General features: G+C 43.6%; 2 protein-coding genes across 6 annotated transcripts in view; one reads left to right on the top strand and one right to left on the bottom strand.

Annotated features, from left to right (window-relative positions):
- The window catches only part of CCDC30 (coiled-coil domain containing 30), a 66,963-nt gene extending 58,744 nt beyond the window's left edge, over nt 1-8,219 (bottom strand). For 4 of the 5 annotated variants that reach the window (XM_063435754.1, XM_063435757.1, XM_063435758.1 and 1 more), the window contains exon 1: nt 8,076-8,160. The gene's annotated coding sequence lies outside the window, so the exon portion shown is untranslated. Of the gene's footprint in view, nt 1-8,075; nt 8,161-8,182 lie in introns of those variants that run through there. The other variant, XM_063435755.1, reaches the window with a different exon arrangement.
- A 272-nt stretch (nt 8,220-8,491) lies between these two features.
- On the top strand, nt 8,492-23,565 carry UTP3 (UTP3 small subunit processome component). Its single transcript, XM_063436586.1, has 16 exons — nt 8,492-8,559; nt 10,855-10,939; nt 12,194-12,250; nt 12,411-12,467; nt 14,438-14,549; nt 15,356-15,433; nt 15,540-15,664; nt 16,245-16,391; nt 16,876-16,944; nt 19,903-19,943; nt 20,026-20,122; nt 20,697-20,846; nt 21,405-21,526; nt 22,039-22,096; nt 22,668-22,775; nt 23,421-23,565. The coding sequence occupies exons 1-16, from the start codon at nt 8,543-8,545 to the stop codon at nt 23,508-23,510; spliced, it is 1,413 nt and encodes a 470-aa protein (XP_063292656.1). The 5' UTR covers nt 8,492-8,542; the 3' UTR covers nt 23,511-23,565.
- The last annotated feature ends 519 nt before the right edge of the window (nt 23,566-24,084 follow it).

The raw sequence follows: 24,084 nt of genomic DNA, 5'->3' as shown, positions 1-24,084 counted from the left end.
ATTCAGAGCCCACTCCTCCCCTAAAACACTAATTTAACTCACAGCACACCCCTAAATCCCTGATCCAACTCTCAGCACACCCCTAAATCCCTGATCCAACTCTCCGCACACCCCTAAATCCCTGATCCAGCTCTCAGCACACCCCTAAATCCCTGACCCAGCTCACAGCACACCCCTAAATCCCTGATCCAACTCTCAGCACACCCCTAAATCCCTGATCCAACTCTCCGCACACCCCTAAATCCCTGATCCAGCTCTCAGCACACCCCTAAATCCCTGATCCAACTCTCAGCACACCCCTAAATCCCTGATCCAACTCTCCGCACACCCCTAAATCCCTGATCCAACTCACAGCACACCCCTAAATCCCTGATCCAACTCACAGCACACCCCTAAATTCCTGATCCAACTCTCCGCACACCCCTAAATCCCTGATCCAACTCACAGCACACCCCTAAATCCCTGATCCAACTCACAGCACACCCCTAAATCCCTGATCCAACTCACAGCACACCCCTAAATCCCTGATCCAACTCACAGCACACCCCTAAATTCCTGATCCAACTCTCCGCACACCCCTAAATCCCTGACCCAGCTCACAGCACACCCCTAAATCCCTGATCCAACTCTCAGCACACCCCTAAATCCCTGATCCAGCTCTCCGCACACCCCTAAATCCCTGATCCAGCTCTCAGCACACCCCTAAATCCCTGATCCAACTCTCAGCACACCCCTAAATCCCTGATCCAACTCTCAGCACACCCCTAAATCCCTGATCCAACTCTCCGCACACCCCTAAATCCCTGACCCAACTCTCAGCACACCCCTAAATCCCTGATCCAACTCACAGCACACCCCTAAATTCCTGATCCAACTCTCCGCACACCCCTAAATCCCTGATCCTACTCACAGCACACCCCTAAATCCCTGATCCAACTCTCAGCACACCCCTAAATCCCTGATCCAACTCACAGCACACCCCTAAATCCCTGATCCAACTCACAGCACACCCCTAAATCCCTGACCCAACTCTCAGCACACCCCTAAATCCCTGATCCAACTCTCAGCACACCCCTAAATCCCTGATCCAACTCTCAGCACACCCCTAAATCCCTGATCCAACTCTCCGCACACCCCTAAATCCCTGATCCAACTCTCCGCACACCCCTAAATCCCTGATCCAACTCACAGCACACCCCTAAATCCCTGATCCAACTCACAGCACACCCCTAAATCCCTGACCCAACTCTCAGCACACCCCTAAATCCCTGATCCAACTCTCAGCACACCCCTAAATCCCTGACCCAACTCTCAGCACACCCCTAAATCCCTGATCCAACTCTCAGCACACCCCTAAATCCCTGACCCAACTCTCCGCACACCCCTAAATCCCTGATCCAACTCTCAGCACACCCCTAAATCCCTGATCCTACTCTCAGCACACCCCTAAATCCCTGATCCAACTCTCAGCACACCCCTAAATCCCTGATCCAACTCACAGCACACCCCTAAATACCTGATCCAACTCTCAGCACACCCCTAAATACCTGATCCTACTCTCAGCACACCCCTAAATACCTGATCCAACTCACAGCACACCCCTAAATCCCTGATCCAACTCTCCGCACACCCCTAAATCCCTGATCCAACTCTCAGCACACCCCTAAATCCCTGATCCAACTCTCAGCACACCCCTAAATCCCTGATCCTACTCTCAGCACACCCCTAAATCCCTGATCCAACTCTCAGCACACCCCTAAATCCATGATCCTACTCTCAGCACACCCCTAAATCCCTGATCCAACTCTCCGCACACCCCTAAATCCCTGATCCAACTCTCCGCACACCCCTAAATACCTGATCCAACTCACAGCACACCCCTAAATACCTGATCCAACTCACAGCACACCCCTAAATCCCTGATCCAACTCACAGCACACCCCTAAATCCCTGATCCAACTCACAGCACACCCCTAAATCCCTGATCCAACTCTCCGCACACCCCTAAATACCTGATCCAACTCTCAGCACACCCCTAAATCCCTGATCCAACTCACAGCACACCCCTAAATCCCTGACCCAGCTCACAGCACACCCCTAAATCTCTGATCCAACTCTCAGCACACCCCTAAATCCCTGATCCAACTCTCCGCACACCCCTAAATCCCTGATCCAACTCACAGCACACCCCTAAATCCCTGATCCAACTCACAGCACACCCCTAAATCCCTGATCCAGCTCACAGCACACCCCTAAATCCCTGATCCAACTCACAGCACACCCCTAAATCCCTGATCCAGCTCACAGCACACCCCTAAATCCCTGATCCAACTCACAGCACACCCCTAAATCCCTGATCCAACTCACAGCACACCCCTAAATCCCTGATCCAGCTCACAGCACACCCCTAAATCCCTGATCCAACTCACAGCACACCCCTAAATCCCTGATCCAACTCTCCGCACACCCCTAAATCCCTGATCCAGCTCTCAGCACACCCCTAAATCTCTGATCCAGCTCTCAGCACACCCCTAAATCTCTGATCCAACTCTCAGCACACCCCTAAATCCCTGATCCAACTCACAGCACACCCCTAAATCCCTGATCCAGCTCACAGCACACCCCTAAATCCCTGATCCAACTCTCAGCACACCCCTAAATCCCTGATCCAACTCTCAGCACACCCCTAAATCCCTGATCCAACTCTCAGCACACCCCTAAATCCCTGATCCAACTCACAGCACAACCCTAAATCCCTGACCCAGCTCACAGCACACCCCTAAATCCCTGATCCAACTCACAGCACACCCCTAAATCCCTGACCCAACTCTCCGCACACCCCTAAATCCCTGACCCAACTCTCCGCACACCCCTAAATCCCTGACCCAACTCAAAGCACACCCCTAAATCCCTGATCCAACTCTCCGCACACCCCTAAATCCCTGATCCAACTCTCAGCACACCCCTAAATCCCTGATCCAACTCACAGCACACCCCTAAATCCCTGATCCAACTCTCCGCACACCCCTAAATCCCTGATCCAACTCTCAGCACACCCCTAAATCCCTGATCCTACTCTCAGCACACCCCTAAATCCCTGATCCAACTCTCAGCACACCCCTAAATCCCTGATCCAACTCTCAGCACACCCCTAAATCCCTGATCCAACTCTCAGCACACCCCTAAATACCTGATCCAACTCACAGTACACCCCTAAATCCCTGATCCAACTCACAGCACACCCCTAAATCCCTGACCCAACTCTCAGCACACCCCTAAATCCCTGATCCAGCTCTCAGCACACCCCTAAATCCCTGATCCAACTCTCAGCACACCCCTAAATCCCTGATCCAACTCACAGCACACCCCTAAATCCCTGACCCAGCTCTCAGCACACCCCTAAATCCCTGATCCAGCTCTCAGCACACCCTTAAATCCCTGATCCAACTCTCAGCACACCCCTAAATCCCTGATCCAACTCACAGCACACCCCTACATTCCTGATCCAACTCACAGCACACCCCTAAATCCCTGATCCAACTCACAGCACACCCCTAAATCCCTGATCCAACTCACAGCACACCCCTAAATCCCTGATCTAGCTGACAGCACACCCCTAAATCCCTGATCTAGCTCACAGCACACCCCTAAATCCCTGATCCAACTCTCCGCACACCCCTAAATCCCTGATCCAACTCACAGCACACCCCTAAATTCCTGATCCAACTCTCAGCACACCCCTAAATCCCTGATCCAACTCACAGCACACCCCTAAATCCCTGATCCAACTCTCAGCACACCCCTAAATCCCTGATCCAACTCACAGCACACCCCTAAATCCCTGACCCAACTCACAGTACACCCCTAAATCCCTGATCCAACTCACAGCACACCCCTAAATCCATGATCCTACTCACAGCTCACCCCTAAATCCCTGATCCAACTCACAGCACACCCCTAAATCCATGATCCTACTCACAGCACACCCCTAAATACCTGATCCAACTCACAGCACACCCCTAAATCCCTGATCCAACTCACAGCACACCCCTAAATCTCTGATCCAACTCTCAGCACACCCCTAAATCCCTGACCCAGCTCACAGCACACCCCTAAATCTCTGATCCAACTCTCAGCACACCCCTAAATACCTGATCCAACTCACAGCACACCCCTAAATCCCTGATCCAACTCACAGTACACCCCTAAATCCCTGATCCAGCTCACAGCACACCCCTAAATCCCTGATCCAACTCACAGCACACCCCTAAATCCCTGATCCAGCTCACAGCACACCCCTAAATCCCTGATCCAACTCACAGCACACCCCTAAATCCCTGATCCAACTCACAGCACACCCCTAAATCCCTGATCCAACTCACAGCACACCCCTAAATCCCTGATCCAACTCACAGCACACCCCTAAATCCCTGATCCAACTCACAGCACACCCCTAAATCCCTGATCCAACTCTCAGCACACCCCTAAATCCCTGATCCAACTCTCCGCACACCCCTAAATCCCTGATCCAACTCTCAGCATACCCCTAAATACCTGATCCAACTCTCCGCACACCCCTAAATCCCTGATCCAACTCTCAGCACACCCCTAAATACCTGATCCAACTCTCCGCACACCCCTAAATCCCTGATCCAACTCACAGCACACCCCTAAATCCCTGATCCAACTCTCAGCACACCCCTAAATCCCTGATCCAGCTCTCAGCACACCCCTAAATCCCTGATCCAACTCTCCGCACACCCCTAAATCCCTGATCCAACTCTCAGCACACCCCTAAATACCTGATCCAACTCTCCGCACACCCCTAAATCCCTGATCCAACTCTCAGCACACCCCTAAATACCTGATCCAACTCACAGCACACCCCTAAATCCCTGATCCAACTCACAGCACACCCCTAAATCCCTGATCCAGCTCTCAGCACACCCCTAAATCCCTGATCCAACTCTCCGCACACCCCTAAATCCCTGATCCAACTCTCCGTACACCCCTAAATCCCTGATCCAACTCTCAGCACACCCCTAAATCCCTGATCCAACTCTCAGCACACCCCTAAATCCCTGATCCAACTCTCCGCACACCCCTAAATCCCTGATCCAACTCACAGCACACCCCTAAATCCCTGATCCAACTCTCCGCACACCCCTAAATCCCTGATCCAGCTCTCAGCACACCCCTAAATCCCTGATCCAACTCTCAGCACACCCCTAAATTCCTGATCCAACTCTCAGCACACCCCTAAATCCCTGATCCAACTCTCCGCACACCCCTAAATCCCTGATCCAACTCTCCGCACACCCCTAAATCCCTGATCCAGCTCTCAGCACACTCCTAAATCCCTGATCCAACTCTCAGCACACCCCTAAATCCCTGATCCAACTCTCCGCACACCCCTAAATCCCTGATCCAACTCTCAGCACACCCCTAAATACCTGATCCAACTCTCAGCACACCCCTAAATCCCTGACCCAGCTCACAGCACACCCCTAAATCCCTGATCCAACTCTCAGCACACCCCTAAATCCCTGATCCAACTCTCAGCACACCCCTAAATCCCTGATCCAACTCTCCGCACACCCCTAAATCCCTGATCCAACTCTCAGCACACCCCTAAATCCCTGATCCAACTCTCCGCACACCCCTAAATCCCTGATCCAGCTCTCAGCACACCCCTAAATCCCTGATCCAGCTCACAGCACACCCCTAAATCCCTGATCCAACTCACAGCACACCCCTAAATCCCTGATCCAACTCTCAGCACACCCCTAAATCCCTGACCCAGCTCACAGCACACCCCTAAATCCCTGATCCAGCTCTCAGCACACCCCTAAATCCCTGATCCAACTCTCAGCACACCCCTAAATCCCTGATCCAGCTCTCAGCACACCCCTAAATCCCTGATCCAACTCTCAGCACACCCCTAAATCCCTGATCCAACTCACAGCACACCCCTAAATCCCTGATCCAACTCACAGCACACCCCTAAATCCCTGATCCAACTCACAGCACACCCCTAAATCCCTGATCCAACTCTCAGCACACCCCTAAATCCATGATCCTACTCACAGCACACCCCTAAATCCATGATCCTACTCACAGCACACCCCTAAATCCCTGACCCAACTCTCAGCACACCCCTAAATCCCTGATCCAACTCTCAGCACACCCCTAAATCCATGATCCTACTCACAGCACACCCCTAAATCCCTGACCCAACTCTCAGCACACCCCTAAATCCCTGATCCAACTCTCAGCACACCCCTAAATCCCTGATCCAGCTCTCAGCACACCCCTAAATCCCTGATCCAACTCTCAGCACACCCCTAAATCCCTGATCCAACTCTCAGCACACCCCTAAATCCCTGATCCAACTCTCAGCACACCCCTAAATCCCTGATCCAACTCTCAGCACACCCCTAAATCCCTGATCCAACTCTCCGCACACCCCTAAATACCTGATCCAACTCTCCGCACACCCCTAAATCCCTGATCCAGCTCTCAGCACACCCCTAAATCCCTGATCCAACTCTCCGCACACCCCTAAATCCCTGATCCAACTCTCAGCACACCCCTAAATCCCTGATCCAGCTCTCAGCACACCCCTAAATCCCTGATCCAACTCTCAGCACACCCCTAAATCCCTGATCCAACTCTCAGCACACCCCTAAATCCCTGATCCAACTCTCAGCACACCCCTAAATCCCTGATCCAACTCTCAGCACACCCCTAAATCCCTGATCCAACTCTCAGCACACCCCTAAATCCCTGATCCAGCTCTCAGCACACCCCTAAATCCCTGATCCAACTCTCAGCACACCCCTAAATACCTGATCCAACTCTCAGCACACCCCTAAATCCCTGATCCAGCTCTCAGCACACTCCTAAATCCCTGATCCAACTCTCAGCACACCCCTAAATCCCTGATCCTACTCACAGCACACCCCTAAATCCCTGATCCTACTCACAGCACACCCCTAAATCCCTGATCCAACTCTCAGCACACCCCTAAATCCCTGATCCAACTCACAGCACACCCCTAAATCCCTGATCCTACTCACAGCACACCCCTAAATCCCTGATCCAACTCTCAGCACACCCCTAAATCCCTGATCCAACTCACAGCACACCCCTAAATCCCTGATCCAACTCTCCGCACACCCCTAAATCCCTGATCCAACTCTCAGCACACCCCTAAATCCCTGACCCAACTCTCCGCACACCCCTAAATCCCTGATCCAACTCTCAGCACACCCCTAAATCCCTGATCCAACTCTCAGCACACCCCTAAATCCCTGATCCAGCTCTCAGCACACTCCTAAATCCCTGATCCAACTCTCAGCACACCCCTAAATCCCTGATCCAACTCTCAGCACACCCCTAAATCCCTTATCCAACTCTCAGCACACCCCTAAATCCCTGATCCAACTCTCAGCACACCCCTAAATCCCTGATCCAACTCTCAGCACACCCCTAAATCCATGATCCTACTCACAGTACACCCCTAAATCCCTGATCCAACTCACAGCACACCCCTAAATCCATGATCCTACTCACAGCACACCCCTAAATCCCTGATCCAACTCTCAGCACACCCCTAAATCCCTGATCCAACTCTCAGCACACCCCTAAATCCCTGATCCAACTCTCAGCACACCCCTAAATCCATGATCCTACTCACAGTACACCCCTAAATCCCTGATCCAACTCACAGCACACCCCTAAATCCATGATCCTACTCACAGCACACCCCTAAATCCCTGACCCAACTCTCAGCACACCCCTAAATCCCTGATCCAACTCTCAGCACACCCCTAAATCCCTGATCCTACTCACAGCACACCCCTAAATCCCTGATCCAGCTCTCAGCACACCCCTAAATCCCTGATCCAACTCACAGCACACCCCTAAATCCCTGATCCAACTCTCAGCACACCCCTAAATCCCTGATCCAGCTCTCAGCACACCCCTAAATCCCTGATCCAACTCACAGCACACCCCTAAATCCCTGATCCAACTCACAGCACACACCGTAAATCCCCCCAGAATTCTTACACCCGGTGATCCAGCTCAGCTGACAGACTCCGGTCACACTGTGTCCCGCCAGGTCTCGCTGACACCGAGCTATTCACTAATGATTCTCTTAGTGCTGAGGATACAGGACCCATAAGCCATGGATCTCCCCCCCTCCCCTCGCTGCAGGGGGAAGGTTGCCATGGCAACAGAGTGAGCCAGGCTGGTGTGTGCAGCATTAAATCCCTCCCGTGTGGAAACCGCAGCCTAAATAAATCAATTCCTGCACCGCTCTGCTGCTCCAGCTATTATAGTGTTACTATCAGCATGTCATAGCTACACATTACAGCACACTGAATCATATATTTAATTTTCCTGTGAAAAGATGAGCTGTGCAGGGTTGGAGGTTTAGTAGGAACGCAGAAGATGGCCGAGGTTTCCAGGGGCAAGACATTCGCGGCGGACAGGAAGTTGCGTGCACATGTCTGCAGGATCTACATGAGCGAACAGCATGGGGAGAGTTCGCAGGTGATTTAAGAGCGAGTTTTATTAGACAGATTTTATTATATTATACTGAAATAATCTGAGGGCACGCTTTTTTTTTTTTATTTAAACAATAAAGGGGTAAACCATTAAAGGGACGCTATAGTCACAAAACAACTTTAGCTTAATGAAGCAGTTTTGGTGTATAGAACATGCCCCTGCAGCCTCACTGCTCAATTCTCTGCCATTTAGGAGTTAAATCACTTTGTTTATACAGTGCTATTCACACAGCCCTGTTTGTGACTTACACAGCCTTCCTTTAACACTTCCTGTAAAGTGAGATCTAATGTTTACACTTCCTTTACTGAAAATTTATGTTTAAGTTAGAATTTCCTATCGCTTGCTTTGTTACTAGCAAGTTTAATTTATAGAGCACAAGACAAACTTACAAAGATTACAAAGTTAACGTGATTGGAAATTAAACCGTTTTTTGTTTTTTTGTGCAGGCTGTGTCAGTCATGCATTAACCAGGGAAGGTGTGGCTAGGGCTGCATAAACAGAAACATAAATTTAATTAATTGGCAGAGAATTGAGCAGTGAGACTTCAGAGGCATCATCTATACACAAACACTGCTTCATCAAACTAAAGTTGTTTTGATGATTATAGTCTCCTATTAAATTTCTATGTAGAGAAATGGAAGCCAGATTATAAGATGAAATTGCAAAATCTTAAACATTTTCTCGACTGGAGTCACAGCTGGGCTATTGCCTACATTTGTCCAATTCAAATTTCAGCTGGCTTAATTTCAGAGTTGATTGAATTAAAGGGACACTATAGGCACCTCAGCCCATTACCCTTAAAGGGAATCTATAGTGCCAGGAAAACAAACTTTTTTTTCTGGCACTGTAGCTTCGCCTTCCTTCAAGGCTCCCTCCCGCGGCACTGAACAGGTTAATAACCCCTTCAGTCACTCACCTGGGTCCAGCGCCGATGTCCCTCAGCCCTGGCTCCACTCCGCTCATTCTCTTCCCTCGCCGACATCCACCTGAGGGGGAGACCCAATGCGCATGCGCGTCAATGGCCATGCTCCCATTAGGATCTCCCAATAGGAAAGCATTATTCAATGCTTTCCTATGGGGATTCCGGCGACGCTAAAAGTCATCTAAGAACCCAGAAGTCCCTCTAGTGGCTCTCTGGTAGACAGCCACTAGAGGAGGACTTAACCCTGTAAGGTAATTATTGCAGTTTATAAAAACTGCAATAATTACCACTGCAAAGTTAAGGCTGATGGGAGTTGATGCTGTTATAATTAATCTGTCAGAGTAGAAGCTGTTCATACCTTCCTTCTGTCGCATGCTATCTGGCATTGGCATTGAAGATTCAGATCCCAGCCTTAGCCCATCACACTTGTGAAAGTCCTCTGGTAGTTTGGACCAAGATCCAACATGTGGAAAGCATTCTAGCTGAAGGTTTATGAGAGAGGATTCCCAGTGACTGTTGTGCCTGATTAGCGCTGTTCAGTGCTCTTTGCAAGTGCGATATGTGCATGTGATAGTTTGCTGTGTTCTACAATCTACATTATATGTTTTGTAATTGTTTTTTAGCCTTTTAAAGTTTATGAAGGGTGTTAGGATTTCAAGTTGCTCCTCATTTGGTGGATTGTATGCTCCATTACTTATTGATATGTGTTTTTAGTAATTACCATATTTATATACAATGTCACAGTGATCTCTTTCCATACCTCACCACTGGTTGTTTCGACTGGTTTGGAATTTCAGTCTTTATGGGCGTTTCATAAAGATGTTATATATGAGAAATGTTAATGGGGGGGCAGTGCCACTTTAAGTTGATTTTAGTAAAAGTTTAGATGGTAATTTTCTCTAATATTATGTGCTCTGCACAGTTATGCTCACTTTAGTGGTTATGGTGCTATGGGTTCTATTGCCTGACAAATAAAACAACACTCTTTTACGAGCTGCCATTGATTGCTCTTCCCTCTGCTGCCACTTTTAATGTGGAAATTACGTTTATGTATTGTGCATTATCAAGAGTGCATCGGGTCGATCCTGTAGAGCAAATATTGGCTGGGAATGTTGGGCTCTGATGGTGCTTAGAGTGCCTCTTTAAAATATGAAAATATACAAATCAGATTAAGGTGGATGCTCCCGTCTGGGTGCCCGTTTGGTGAAGCAACTATGAGCAGATCTACAGACTGGGGAGTGATCTGTATGTAAGCAGCCACATTGTCTTAACCTCTTGAAATGTTTTCTGTCAGACAGTTTAAATACATGTTTTTATTAGTAATATTTAATTTTGTTGACATATTTTTATTTTTGCAGGGGCCATAAATACCAGAAACCTGTAGTAGATGAAGACGTATATGATGAGTCCATATCGAAGGCAGATGTCCCTTCCACAAAAGATGTACGTTTCAAAAGCATATTTTGCCAGGGCATCCAATGTGCTAACCTTATATCTCAAAATTAATGGACAGCAGTCATTTACTTGAGTTGGGTTACATTAACACATGAATGATTAATGCTAAGCATTATACTAAACTGCAGTTACACTTATGAATTACACAATTAATGTGAAAACCTTAAACTGACACTAAAGGTACTCAGACTCTTTGCTGCAGTACACCTGCCGTATTAACCCTGCAATGTAAAACTGCAATGGTTGTATTGCAGGGTTAAACACACTTCTAGTGGCTGTCTTCCTGAGTGATGCTTCAGCTGCAAAAACCATGGTAGACACAGTTGTTGAATCAAATGCTTCTCATACAGAGCATTTGATTTGGCGCAGCTTGGAAATTTGCTGTGCATGCGCACTACCTTCCCAATGCTCCCCTATGGTGAATTGGCGAAGACCATCCAGACTGATGATCTCAGCCAGGGAGGCATGGCTGTGCAAGGGCTAAAAAGGAAGTACAAATTCTGATTGTTCTTTTTTATTGCATTAGCAATGCATGTTTGTATTTCTATTTCTGCAAGGTTTCATTAAAACAGCTCTTTCATAATGATATCACTTTTGAGTGTTACCTGACAATAAAATCTTTATGCAATAGTAATTTTGACTGCGTTGAAATTCGAATGCAATCCAAAGCTATCATAAGACAATATAGGGACTACTTTGTCTTATCAGCAGTGTGGTTAGTGACGGCTCTGGGTCACTGGCATCGTCTCACACATCTTCATCCTTGGTGTTGAAAGGATCCTGCACAATGTGTTTAGAATTTATTTAGTGCATAATTAATTGGCTGCTGGAACCTGCTACATACTCCTTTGTATGATTTAAGTTAAATTAATCGAGCAGGTTAGAACTTCTAAAAGTAAACACTGTGCTATAAGAACTAATTGAAAATTAATCTTTGGGATTTTTTTCACGGAGGACAGAGAACTCACTTTGAGTCTGTCTGCGACTGCAGGTAGATGGCAGGTTGGTATAAAATGCTGCGGATAGATGAAGCAGGCGTAACATTGTGTTTCTGTTTTGGCCTTAAACTTACAGTTCCCTTGGCAATTCCTATAATCCATGCTTTAACAAACAGGCCATAGTTCTATTGTTATTGTGGTGAATGTACCACATTTTTGCGGATTTATAAAACGTTCTTTAAACAGCAGAACTGCTGTGCTACTTGGAATGTTTCCAAAAATATTTTTGTTTTATCCTTTCTAGATCTCATCAGATTATTATAACGATGACGTTGATAAGTACCACGAGGAAAAGTTCAAAGTAAGTAGAGGGACCAATTATTTTACTTTACCGTCTTCACGTTAAGCAGAGCTAATACAATTTTTTATAATTTGCCAGGATCAAAAATAAATAAGACATGTTTGTATTCTCCCATAACCTTTTGTGTATCCTTTCTGACAAGCCATATTTGTTTCTTCAGAGTCTCATGAAACAAGGAGTGGACCTGGACAGTGATGAAGAACCAGTGGACAGTGAGGTTAGTAAAATAAAATGTACCTTTTTTATTTATTCAACAACAGATAACCATATAAGTGAGAGTATTTGCCTCAAAAACTTTAGTGTTAAAGATTACTACCGTATATACTCGAGTATAAGCCGACCCGAATATAAGCCAAGGCCCCTAATTGTACCCCAAAAACTGGGAAAACTTATTGACTCGAGTATAAGACTAGGGTGGGAAATGCAGCAGCTACTGGTAAATTTCTAAATAAAATTAGATCCCCCCCCAAAATTATATTAATCGAATATTTATTTACAGTGTGTGTATATAATGAATGCAGTGTGAGTGTGTGTGATGCAGTGTGTGTTTGTGTATGTGTTGCAGAGCCTTGGTGGGGGGTGGGCATTTTGATTATTGTTATTTTTTAATTATTATTTTAATCATTTTTTTTTAATTTTATTAATTATTATTTTATTATTATGTATATATATATTTTTTTTTCGGCCCCCATCCCTGCTTGATATATGGCCCAGTGGCATTGGCAGTTCAGTGGAGGGGGGCTGGCAGAGAGCGTTTACTTACCGCTCCTGTCAGCTCCCTCCTCCTCCGCACCGGTCCGGTCAGCTCCCTCTACAAGTCCCAGTGTAAGTCTCGCGCCCGCACTATGCCCCCGCGGCTCTCGCGAGACTTACACTGGGAGCTGAGAGGGGAGCTGAGCTGACCGGACCGGCGCGGAGGAGGAGGAAGGAGCGGACAGGAGCTGCAGGAGATGTAAGTAACAGCTCCCTGCCAGCCCCCTGTCTGTATTATGGCAATGTAAGTTGCCATAATACAGACATTGACTTGAGTATAAGTCGAGTTGGGGTTTTTCAGCACAAAAAATGTGCTGAAAATTTAGAGTATATACAGTAATTCTAACAGCTTGCAAAGACAATTTAAATATAATTACATTAATACTATTGTACATTGTTTCTGACCTACAAATTAACTCCAGGCATCATAATCACTCTTATTCTCTGTATTGGTTATGGTGCCAGGAGTGCCCTTATAGTCAAACTGTTTGCTAATGCCTTGACAACTTACTTAGCGTCTGCCAAGCATGGATCACCTCCTCCGTTGAGAGCCAGATGTTCTTGCACCGTTTGCAAATAGTTTGACTATTTATATGGTGGAAGCCAAGACACGGTGTAGTGGATATGGTGCTTGGAGTGTTCCTTTTAAGGAAGAGTGATTGTTTAAGCTGTCAGAACATCATAAATAGTCTGTCCCACTATTTTAGTTGCGTCAAACAGGGGGGGATGTCATGACTCATCTCTGATGTTTATAAGGCTTAGAAGGAGCCTTATGTTTTAAGGTATTTTTTGTATTTTTCTATATATCTTTTAGTTCGGTATATTAGCGCTGATCCTTTTTTTATTCTTTGGTCCACTATTTTAGTTACAGTATGACTGTATAGGGCTTCCAATGCTCGCACACGGCTTTTATTGGCCAGAATATACTTGGTGGATAAAATATAACTGTCACAACTGAGATTTGGGGCTATAGCTAACTAAACATTCGCTGCGGGTTATTCTATTTTTAATGGATACATTGTAGTAAGATTGACATTGCCCTCGACACAGAAATGCTGCAGAGTTAGTGTGGAAATTCCATGTTGTTTACATAGGTAAAGCAATAAGGAACCGTACCTTGCACGAAGTTGTTAGCCAATATTCCCAGTAATATTACATTATTTAGATCTGTTACAATACTTTAACATTTTTTGCTCCTTACTTTCCTTGCATTAACATAACCCTTTCCAGTGTTTATCAGGCCAGCTTCAGTGTACCATCATATGCATATTAGGTTAAAATTAAGTCTCTCTTCTATTTTGGTAAAGGTAGCTAACCATTTCTATGTGCCGATCTGATTCATTTGTAATATGACCTTGATTCATTGATGTATTTGTTTTTAATGGACTTGTGATTGGACACAATGTTTTTGTAACATTTCTGAAATGTATCTAGGATGAAGTAATGCCTCTTGACATTGAAGATGACGACGACGATGAAGAAGAGGAGGATGAAGTCGATGATCATAGTTCTATGGCAAGTGACATGGAAGAGCGTCACAATGATGGTTTGTCCAATTTTTTTTTTTTTTTCCCCTGTATTTTCAGTAATCCGATAATGATTCATTATAACAATGCCACGTATTGGATAAACAGTTTAGTGGCTGGCACTAGCTAGGTAGTAACAAAATGTATGTCTATAACTTACTATATGATATAAAATATATAATAACTTCACATGTACAAAAGGGCCTTTACTCGTTAAACAGAAATTGTAAAGAACTGGCAGGGGAAATGAACAGGACAATATTGATAATGTGGAAACCGTCTCCGACTATTGGCAATTATCTCGTTATTTTGCCAATATTCCAGTTTAGTGAATAATTCAATGAATTTCACATTCCAGATACCTGGGTCTCATGAACATTGTTTATTTGTTTGTTACTGATCTATCACTAAGCACATGACAATTTTTGCTAAGGGGTACTGCAAACCATGATGTGCTTAACATACCGAGTTTTATTGATCACATTGTAGGCTTCATTGGCCTCCCACAAGTACAGTAAAGTGAGTGTAGTATGGATTGGTTTAGTATTTGGAATGATGTTTTAAAAATAAAACAATGAGCATCTTGCACTGATCTCAATGACAAACTCTTGCTTATTTGACAATTGGTACCTTTGGTTCAACCGCACAGTTAGGAATCAACTGTATATTCCTACTTAATACATAGACGTTGGGCACTGACAGATTTATTATTTTGCTGTTTTGTTGTCTTTTCTTTGTTGTTTTTGGTAATTGAGGTCTAGATGTTCACAGATTTTTATTGTTCCATGTCAAGGTTGTGATTGTGCTTTGTTATTGTCCTTTGCAGGTCTTCCAAACGAGTTGGCTTGGGGTCAGAAGAAGAAAATCTACTACGACACAGACTACACAGAGAGCAGAAAGAAAAGTATGCCCTGAACATTTTCATTTTTTTCCAGTACATCTGTTTTTCACATCCATAACTTCATGATACATGTCTTATTTTAACTCAATGCTGTAAATTGCTTCTACAGAAGTGAAAAAAACGAAAGAAGAACTTGATGCCGAGGCTGAAGAGGAAGAGGAGGAGGCTCAAAACGTACAAAGGAGATTGGCTAAAGCTCTGAATGAGGAAGATTATGGCCTGGATTTCATTCAGGTAATTATGGTCTCTGGATTTCATTCATGTCTTCCATGAATCTCAGTGCTTGTATTCCAATGTTCTTATAGAACACTCAGTGGGTAAAGGGAAAAGTGTGGGTACGCACATGGAAGATTAAGGAATGATGTCCATGTGAGCCAAGTCTTTAGTATCTGCCTGAAGGAGAGTGATTCAAAGCCGCCTTGATTTTTATTTTGTTGGTTTGCAAGTGCATTCGAGGAGGTTTATGAGAAGGGCATAGGATGTACATCTCCTGCAAATAAGGACTGCTGCACTTGGATTATGTACGATCACGGGGAATTTTGAAAGGTTACCTTTAATTGTGTTAGGTTGAACTGTTTATCCTTTGAATGACACTAAAGAAATGTAATGTCAGGAATCAAAGACTGGCAAGCTGCGATGGCCAGCTTTGGGCTCCTCTAGTGTTTACCCAGTATGTTTCCAAGGTGAAGTTTTTGTTTTTTCTTTAAATGGATGAAGTTATGCACTTGTGATCGGTATATAGTTTTAAGCAAATTCTTTGGGGTTTTTGAAACTCTTTTTAATGGAAAAATAAATCCTGCTTACTATTAATTAGGAATTTGGAGAAAAACCTTCGGAGGAGAAGCCATCAGAGGAGAAGATTGTTAAAGATTTGGACAAAATGTCAGAAAAAGAAAAAAGAAAGTTGCTGAAGAAAGAATCACCCGAATTAATGGAACTGATCCAAGATTTAAAGTCAAAGGTGAACTTGAAAAGGGAAATAAAAAAACACCAAAATCACAATGATTTTTTTTTTTTTTTTCTTGTACCTACGTTTGCAAAATCCTACAGGTTGTTCAAATGTGCAATAATGCTAAAAGTGTTTTTATGTGCTCTGTGAAGCAAACTGATTTTATTCACTGTGTAAGGATAGTAAGGACTTGTGGGATGCATTATTTGGTGGTGGTGAGGCAGCTGATCATTTATTGCCAGCTACGCTCTTTAAAGCGGCACTGTCACATCAAGGCAAGCCTTTTAAGTGAGTCCTAGGTTAAGTCGCTCTAGTTTATTTTAAGCCCAGTTAGCTGCCACAGTTCCTTATTACGAATTACTGTCCTGAGATGCTAAAACCTGATCGATGGCACAAGTAGCAAGGACATTTAACAGCTCACTCTTCGTTTGGCTCTTTAAATGTATCACTTTTTTTTTTTTAATACCCGTTTTAACAATTTGATTGTATTGGATAGTTAACAGAAGTGACAGATGATCTGGACCCACTTGTACAGATGGTGAAGGAAGGAAGCATTCCAAAAAAGGTTAGCACATATACGTTATTGTATAATCTGTGATGTGCAGAATATATCTACAACATAAGAATCTGTTTCTAGACTAAATTCAGAAGAGTGAATCTCAGTAGAGGGGACCGCTACTAAAGATAATTGTATGTCACATATCTAGTATATTTCCCCAATATTAATTTCTGGCTGTGTGACATGACTACACATCTATGTACTCTCTCGGTATCAGTCATGCTGGCCATTTGCTAAAAATTCCCCATAAAGATACATTGATTCAATTATTCCTATGGGAAAGCATTGCATTAGCTGAGATTGTCAAATTTGATAATCTCAGTCACTGAGGCAGAAACAGTGATTTTACCAATATAGTGTCAGAAATACATGTATGTGTTACTGACACTATATTGTTCCTTTAAATGTATAATCCAGGCTGTAGAACTAAACATTTGTTAAATGTAGGGATACATATACATGACAATTAAATTCTGATTCATGATATAAGATAAGGCATTTTCATAGAGCAGGGGTAGGCAACCTACGGCACTAGTGCCATGCACGGCACTCGAGGTGCCTTTGCACGGCACTCAAGGCTGCTAGAGCCAAACAGGCTCTGGCCTATCAGGAGTCCCAGTAAAACTTCAGATATCTGCAAATCCAAAAAGGTGGTGAAGGACAATCCTCAATTTATGCATTGCAGCACGTAGAGGAAGTGATCTCAGATCACTTCCTCCAGCACTTGTGAATGGGAATACACACAGTAGTAGAGCAGCACGCAGTTGCTGTTGCAGCTCCTGTCCTTGACATGTACCTGGCCGGTCTGGTCCCCACTGGAACCCAGGGAAGTCACCCACACTGCTAGATATACACAGAAATGCAGAATAACCCTCCCCTCATACAAATAATACGGACAGCCCACACACAAACATACACACAATCCGCAACACCACTAACAATCCACATACATGCACACAACCCCACATGGAGCCTCTCACATGCAATACCCCAATAAAGCCCCCACACACTACCAAACACACAATGTGACATATCCATCCAACTATTTCTCACCCCCTGGCCGGTAATCCGCACACTAAGGAGGCCCACCGGCTGGCCCATGCACAAAGGGCCACCCGGTGGGCTTCTGTCAGCAGGGGTCTGGTTGCGCGCTTAGGCGCTTTTACAGCGCGAGCGGGCCCCTTGCTTTTCGGCAGCAGGCTGGGAGGAAGGGACGGCCGTGCATCACTTCCTCCCACAAAGAGAGGAACGCGCGGGAAAGAAGAGTAGGCAACACCTTCAGCCACCAGCAGGAAAGGTAGGAAACTGGAGGATGGGTTTAAAAGTGTAAATTTGGCGTGTGTTAGTATGCTTGTGTGTGTGTGTGTGTGCGTCATGATATCTGTGTGTGTCTGTATGTCTGTGTGTGTGTCTCTGTGTGTGTCAGTATGTCTGTCAGCATATCTCTGTGTGTGTGTCAGTATATATGTGTGTCAGTATGTCAGCATGTCTGTGTGTGAGTGTCAGCATGTCTGTGTGTGAGTGTGTTAGGATGTCTGTGTGTGTCAGCGTTGGGGTGGAGGACGTGATTGCACGCCTGGGGAGGGGGGACAGAATCCAGGGGGCCCCAAGCAAATGCTTTGCCCAGGGTCCAGTCAATATTAACCCCTTAAGGACCAAACTTCTGGAATAAAAGGGAATCATACTGCTATGCAAGCAACTGTTTGAACATGCGCCCGCAAAAATAAAGAATTAAAAAAAAAAAAGGGAATCATAACATGTCACACATGTCATGTGTCCTTAAGGGGTTAAAGACGGCCCTGCATATACGGACATATACAACGATACAAAGCAATTACAGTAAAAATAACACAAGCAAAATACGGCAGCATACACACCTCAATTTTAAAAAAGAATAGGACTGCATGCTACGGGACATCACAATCCTATATCGGCACAGTGCTGCTAAAAGGTTGCCTACCCCAGTCATAGAGTATCAAAAATAGAGAAGAGGGTTGCACTCAACCACAAAAATCACAGGGTGTTAACGGAGTATGGGTCAGCATACCCCATAGAATATACATTAAAGAAAAAATCTCAGACACTCACTGTGATACGTTTAAAGCAGCTTTAATGGATCCGCAACGTTTCGACCTGTACCCAGGTCTTCATCAAGCTAACACCACAACAACAAGTAAACGTTTATATAAACACATACGTAATCAATTAATGTGAGATTACAAAACTCAGTAACACACACAGTCAGTGATATAAAAACACATGATAAGCTAATTTAGTTCAGTTCACAAGCTCCTTAAAAACATGGAAAATGGAAACCGTACATGGCATATGAAAGAAATAGAAACAAGGAATAGATGGAATCCACATATTAAAACACACAGGGGGGGTCACAAAAGTGTGCATACCTCTCTATTATCATAGGTGGTCACATACTATTGGCAAATCTATAAATAAACTCTAATATATCAAGAGTTTAATTCACTTGCCATAAGACTTTATGCGTTGGGTCAGGCTCTGCCTATGCTCCTCCCCCGCCGACATCTGTCAGCGTGGGAGATCTAATGTGTATGCGCGGCAATGGCCGCACTCGCATTAAGATTTCCCCATACCAAGACATTATTATCTAATGCTTTCCTATGGGGGGGAAAATCTGATGCTGGAGGTCCTCATGCAGAGCGTAAGGACGTTCAGCGTCCGATAACGGACCAGAGGCCCGTTTGGATTCCGAAAGCGCCCCCAGTGGTTGTCTGGTAGATAGCAAGTGAGGACGTACTTAGAGCTGCAATGTAAACATTGCAGTTCTCTGGAACTGCAATGTTTTACATTGCAGCACTAAGTACAATAGGGACACTGCACCCAATGCACTCAATTAGATGAAGTGGTCTGGCTGCCTATAGTGTCCCTTTAACATCCTTTTCAGTTGCTAAAGTCAATGCATTTTTATTGATTGTCATTCTTTTGTAGGGCAGGAAGTATCTCCAGACAAAATACCAGCTTTACTTAAAGTAAGTGCACTTTAAACTTGTATTGGCCACGTGTTACTGCTTCATCTGCACATGACTAAATCCACCAATTTTGTATTTCCAGTTATTGTACAAATATCAGCTTTTATTTGCTTTTGAAAGCAAAGAGAATCCCCATTCAAGGCCATCCTGTGATTGAAAGACTTGTCACCTACAGAAATGTAAGTTGATTCATTTTCACTGAACCTTGGCCATCCTGCATGTGTACTGCTGTCAATCTTCTGTATCTCACCGATATTAGATTGTTCTTTTGGTTGGGCGATTACTCACTGGCTTCGTGTGAATGAAGTAAGCAGCCAAAATTCTGTTCTACAATTCAAAAGAATAGAAACTCCTAAACATATCTGGGCTCAAAATGTCCATTCACCATGAGTCATTAGTGAATGAAAATGTATCTCTGGTGAGTGTGATATGGACCCTTCAGGCTTGCAGCGGCAAGTACATTTTTACGGACAACGAGTAAATGGTGTTGTAGAGGATTTGTATATTTCTGCACCCACCCCATTCAACCTCACAAAAGCTAAGTAAGATCATATGTGCATGCCTATCATCCAGTGGTGGCCAAAATGTAGATGCTCCCCTCTTGTAAAGCTGCTTTGCCAATGGAGAGGGAGTTCTAGAACAGTCTACCTTCTTTCTACTCCTGCGCTAAGCATTTTTTTTGTCACAGACTCAGAGCTTTTTTTATACATGCGCACATAAATATACTTAATATATATTATTCTTTCTTTGCAGCTGATAAATGATTTGGGTGTTGTAGATCAGCGACTGTCTGAACAAATTCAACTGCTTCAAACGAGAGGTGTGCAAGAGATCATATCTGCTAAAGAAAAATCTACCAATCAGCTGCCAATTTTACGGAAAAAAGAGAAGAAAGTTACCAAGGTGAGGACCTGCATTCTTCTATGTGTGCTAGAGAACATGACTGACTGAAACTTACATTTAAACATACACAATTGCATATACTGTATTAAACCACACAGGATCGTAAGCTATTTCTAACCACTTACCTGCTAGTAGCTTACGGTAGATGCTATCAAGTTTCAGAACAAGTTAAAGCAGTCCAGAATAAAAGGAAGTAGCCTGTCCGGATGTAAATTAGAGACCTGGTTTGTCAGTTATAATAAATGACTATATATCACCATATAACTTGTGTCAGGATAATATTTTACTAATTATTTCATTTTCTTTTTTCTTAACCTTTGTATCGTGTTAAATATAGACTCGTCCATAATCTTAATTCAAAAGTCCACTTTTGACTTTTTAGAGCGTAAGAAATCACTGTAAAAATATATACACCTTTAAACCTAGAACTAATTGAAGAAATGTATATTAACTTACAGTTAAATTGTGCGCTAGATCCATGGATTAAAAGGAGGTCATCAGTTTGCCATGGTCCATATATTCTAAGACCGCTGACTATCTTTTACACTCTGTTTCTAGAATAAGGCATTTATTGACAACTCTGAAGACTCTGATCTGGATGAGGAAGACGCCTTGGAATACTACAGAGAGATGGAAAGCAAATTGTTGGAAAAAAGAAAGCGTAAACATGAAGACGTGGTGTAAGTAACGAAAATCAGGTTTTTGTCCATTCAGTGAGGATGGGGTGTAGTCACGTGACTGAAACCTAAAGGAGCACTCTAACATTAGAAATTCAAACATATATTTCTAATGTTAATTTTCTACCACCTGATTATATATATATATATATATATATATAAACATTCAAATAAATCATTTCTACTTGCCTTCTATCTCAGCTGCTGCTCTTACCACTACTGGTGATCTCCACCATTTCATTGCTTCTACATAAAGTAGTATTGGGGACCTACTGTGCTTATGAGGCAATCGCCATCGCTAATTCATCTGAATTGGGAGTGTTTGTGTCTTCATGCAGACTCAGAGACTGCAGTAACGGTCTCTTTGCGCCAAAAGCGCTACTATAAGCTGTAGTGGTTTTGGTGCTCCGTGTTCCTTTAAATGGACTGTTTCTCATATTATCCGTTAACAATAAACTTTAAATATGTTGTCATGCACATTGTTATTTATATATCACAATCTTTTCCCTTTGTAGTGATGACTTGCCAACAGAAGAGATGGATCCCAATGCCAAGAGAGCAATTACTTATCAGGTAATATTATAAGATAATGTAAATCAGAGGAAGAAAATAACGCATGTTCACCTTATTGAGTGTATTTACTGTGCTATAAAATGTTGTCTGAGGCTAAATGTAGTGAGACCGGAAAGAAACAGATTGATGGCACCAGCACACTATGGCATGGTCAATGGATTAACCCTGAGATTGCATCATGCTCAACTGTGTCATTTTGTGGCATACAGGTCCGGCATCTGAATGCATTGCTGTGTCTGTGACCACAATAATAGCCAATTACAAGTCAGGAAGGTTCACATGATATAGGCAATGTAAATCTGTGTAACTCACTTCTTTAAGAAGACACCAGCAGTTATACACGGTGACTTTGGCGCATCGCTCAATGTGTGTCAAAAAAATTATTTAAAAAAATAAATAAATACTATGTTTCTACAAAAACTGTAAAATGTTTGAGAATGAATTGGGGGAGGGGATGTAGTTTAGGATACGAAGGTGGGAGAATACGAGGTAGGACTAATTTTACTTGATTAGAAGATTTTCTTCCCAGTAAAAATGTATATATTTTGTTTCCTCCCCATGCTAATTATAGATTGCAAAGAATAAAGGACTTACACCTAAAAGAAAGAAGATTGACCGCAACCCACGTGTTAAACATAGAGAAAAATTCAGACGTGCGAAGATTCGCAGAAAGGGCCAGGTATGTAAACCCTACACGTTCAATTACAATCATGTTCTTTCTTCCATCTTGTGGGACATCCATAATATAGGCAAGGCTATGCAGTTAATACAGAATGTGTGGCCTCATACAAATAAATATTGAAATCATTCATTTTCTGAACCACTTCGATGTTTTGTTACAGAAAAGGTAAGTTTTCTAATCTATAATACTATTTACAAACACATTAGCAAAGTTCCATCGTCAACCGGCTTCCAAAAAGAATGAAATACATATTTGCATGTAAAGATACAAACATTCAAGGATATCCATAGAATCACTGCTTAGTGGGAGGTCGAACCCTCTCACACCAGTTAGAAATGCTCCAGTATTCAGTCTCTTCTATCCCATAAATGCATATCCAGCACAGGATGAGTGGAACTGTCCTAAATCTTTATAGCAGGAACATTTTGGCTGCCATCGATTTTATACACAACTAGGTTCACTGTTTAGTCAATTGATCTATATACAGCTAGCGGTAGAGCCATGTTCTGCGGCTTGACTCACTGTCACGGGAGGAGGAGGCACTCAGCAAAACTATTCTAAAGTAAATTATCCTTTTTGCATTATAATTTTTTTTCTTTTATGAAAATATCTGATATTATTGAATTGTTTTGTTATATCCAGGTCCGAGAAGTCCGTAAGGAAGAAAGCCGATACGCCGGTGAATTATCTGGAATCAGAGCTGGAGTTAAGAAGAGTGTCAAGCTTAAATAGACTTCATCATAAACCTCATTGTATAATAAACATTTTGTTTTATTTTTCATCGAAATAGCCTTTAGTTTATAGTTGTGATATAAAATCCTTTGAAAGGTGCAGTTGATCAATGTTGGTGAAGAAATAAGAAGAAACCTTAAATAGCAAAAAGAGATTCCCTTGTTGGTATTTCAAGGTTACGAGTTGGCTAGCAAATATTGCAATTCACTCTAGTGCTAAAAAAGCTTTAAAACAGAAAAATATACAAAAACAAAATTTCAAATGGCATTGCAGAACTTGAATGGAATTTGCTGAATTCACAGCCCATTCCACTTGTTCCAAATGCCATCTTTAAGGGAAATGACACCTGCAAGTTTATCTGCTTCCAAGTCTCTTGTCAACACGTAATTGTATTAATGACAATTATGTTGGTGCACTATGTAGCATCCCTTACAGATTCAGCATATAGTCCCTAACACTGCCCCTTTCACTAGTGATTAATCTAGCACCTCTTTATAGCACTCTTATCCAGAGCACTATATGTTGATTAGTATTTTACAAGATCGAAAGATTTCAGTTTGGCTACTTTGGCTTT

This window comes from Pelobates fuscus, chromosome 11 (assembly GCF_036172605.1).
Source record: "Pelobates fuscus isolate aPelFus1 chromosome 11, aPelFus1.pri, whole genome shotgun sequence".
Taxonomy (NCBI): Eukaryota; Metazoa; Chordata; class Amphibia; order Anura; family Pelobatidae; genus Pelobates; species Pelobates fuscus.
This window is presented reverse-complemented; position numbering and strand designations above follow the sequence as displayed.

What these genes read in the sequence shown, in the direction of transcription:
- UTP3 (XM_063436586.1), top strand. An exon ending in ATGTCCCTTCCACAAAAGAT is followed by an intron (nt 10,940 to 12,193) that starts GTACGTTTCAAA and finishes TATCCTTTCTAG; the next exon opens with ATCTCATCAGATTATTATAA. An exon ending in TCCAAGATTTAAAGTCAAAG is followed by an intron (nt 16,392 to 16,875) that starts GTGAACTTGAAA and finishes TGTATTGGATAG; the next exon opens with TTAACAGAAGTGACAGATGA.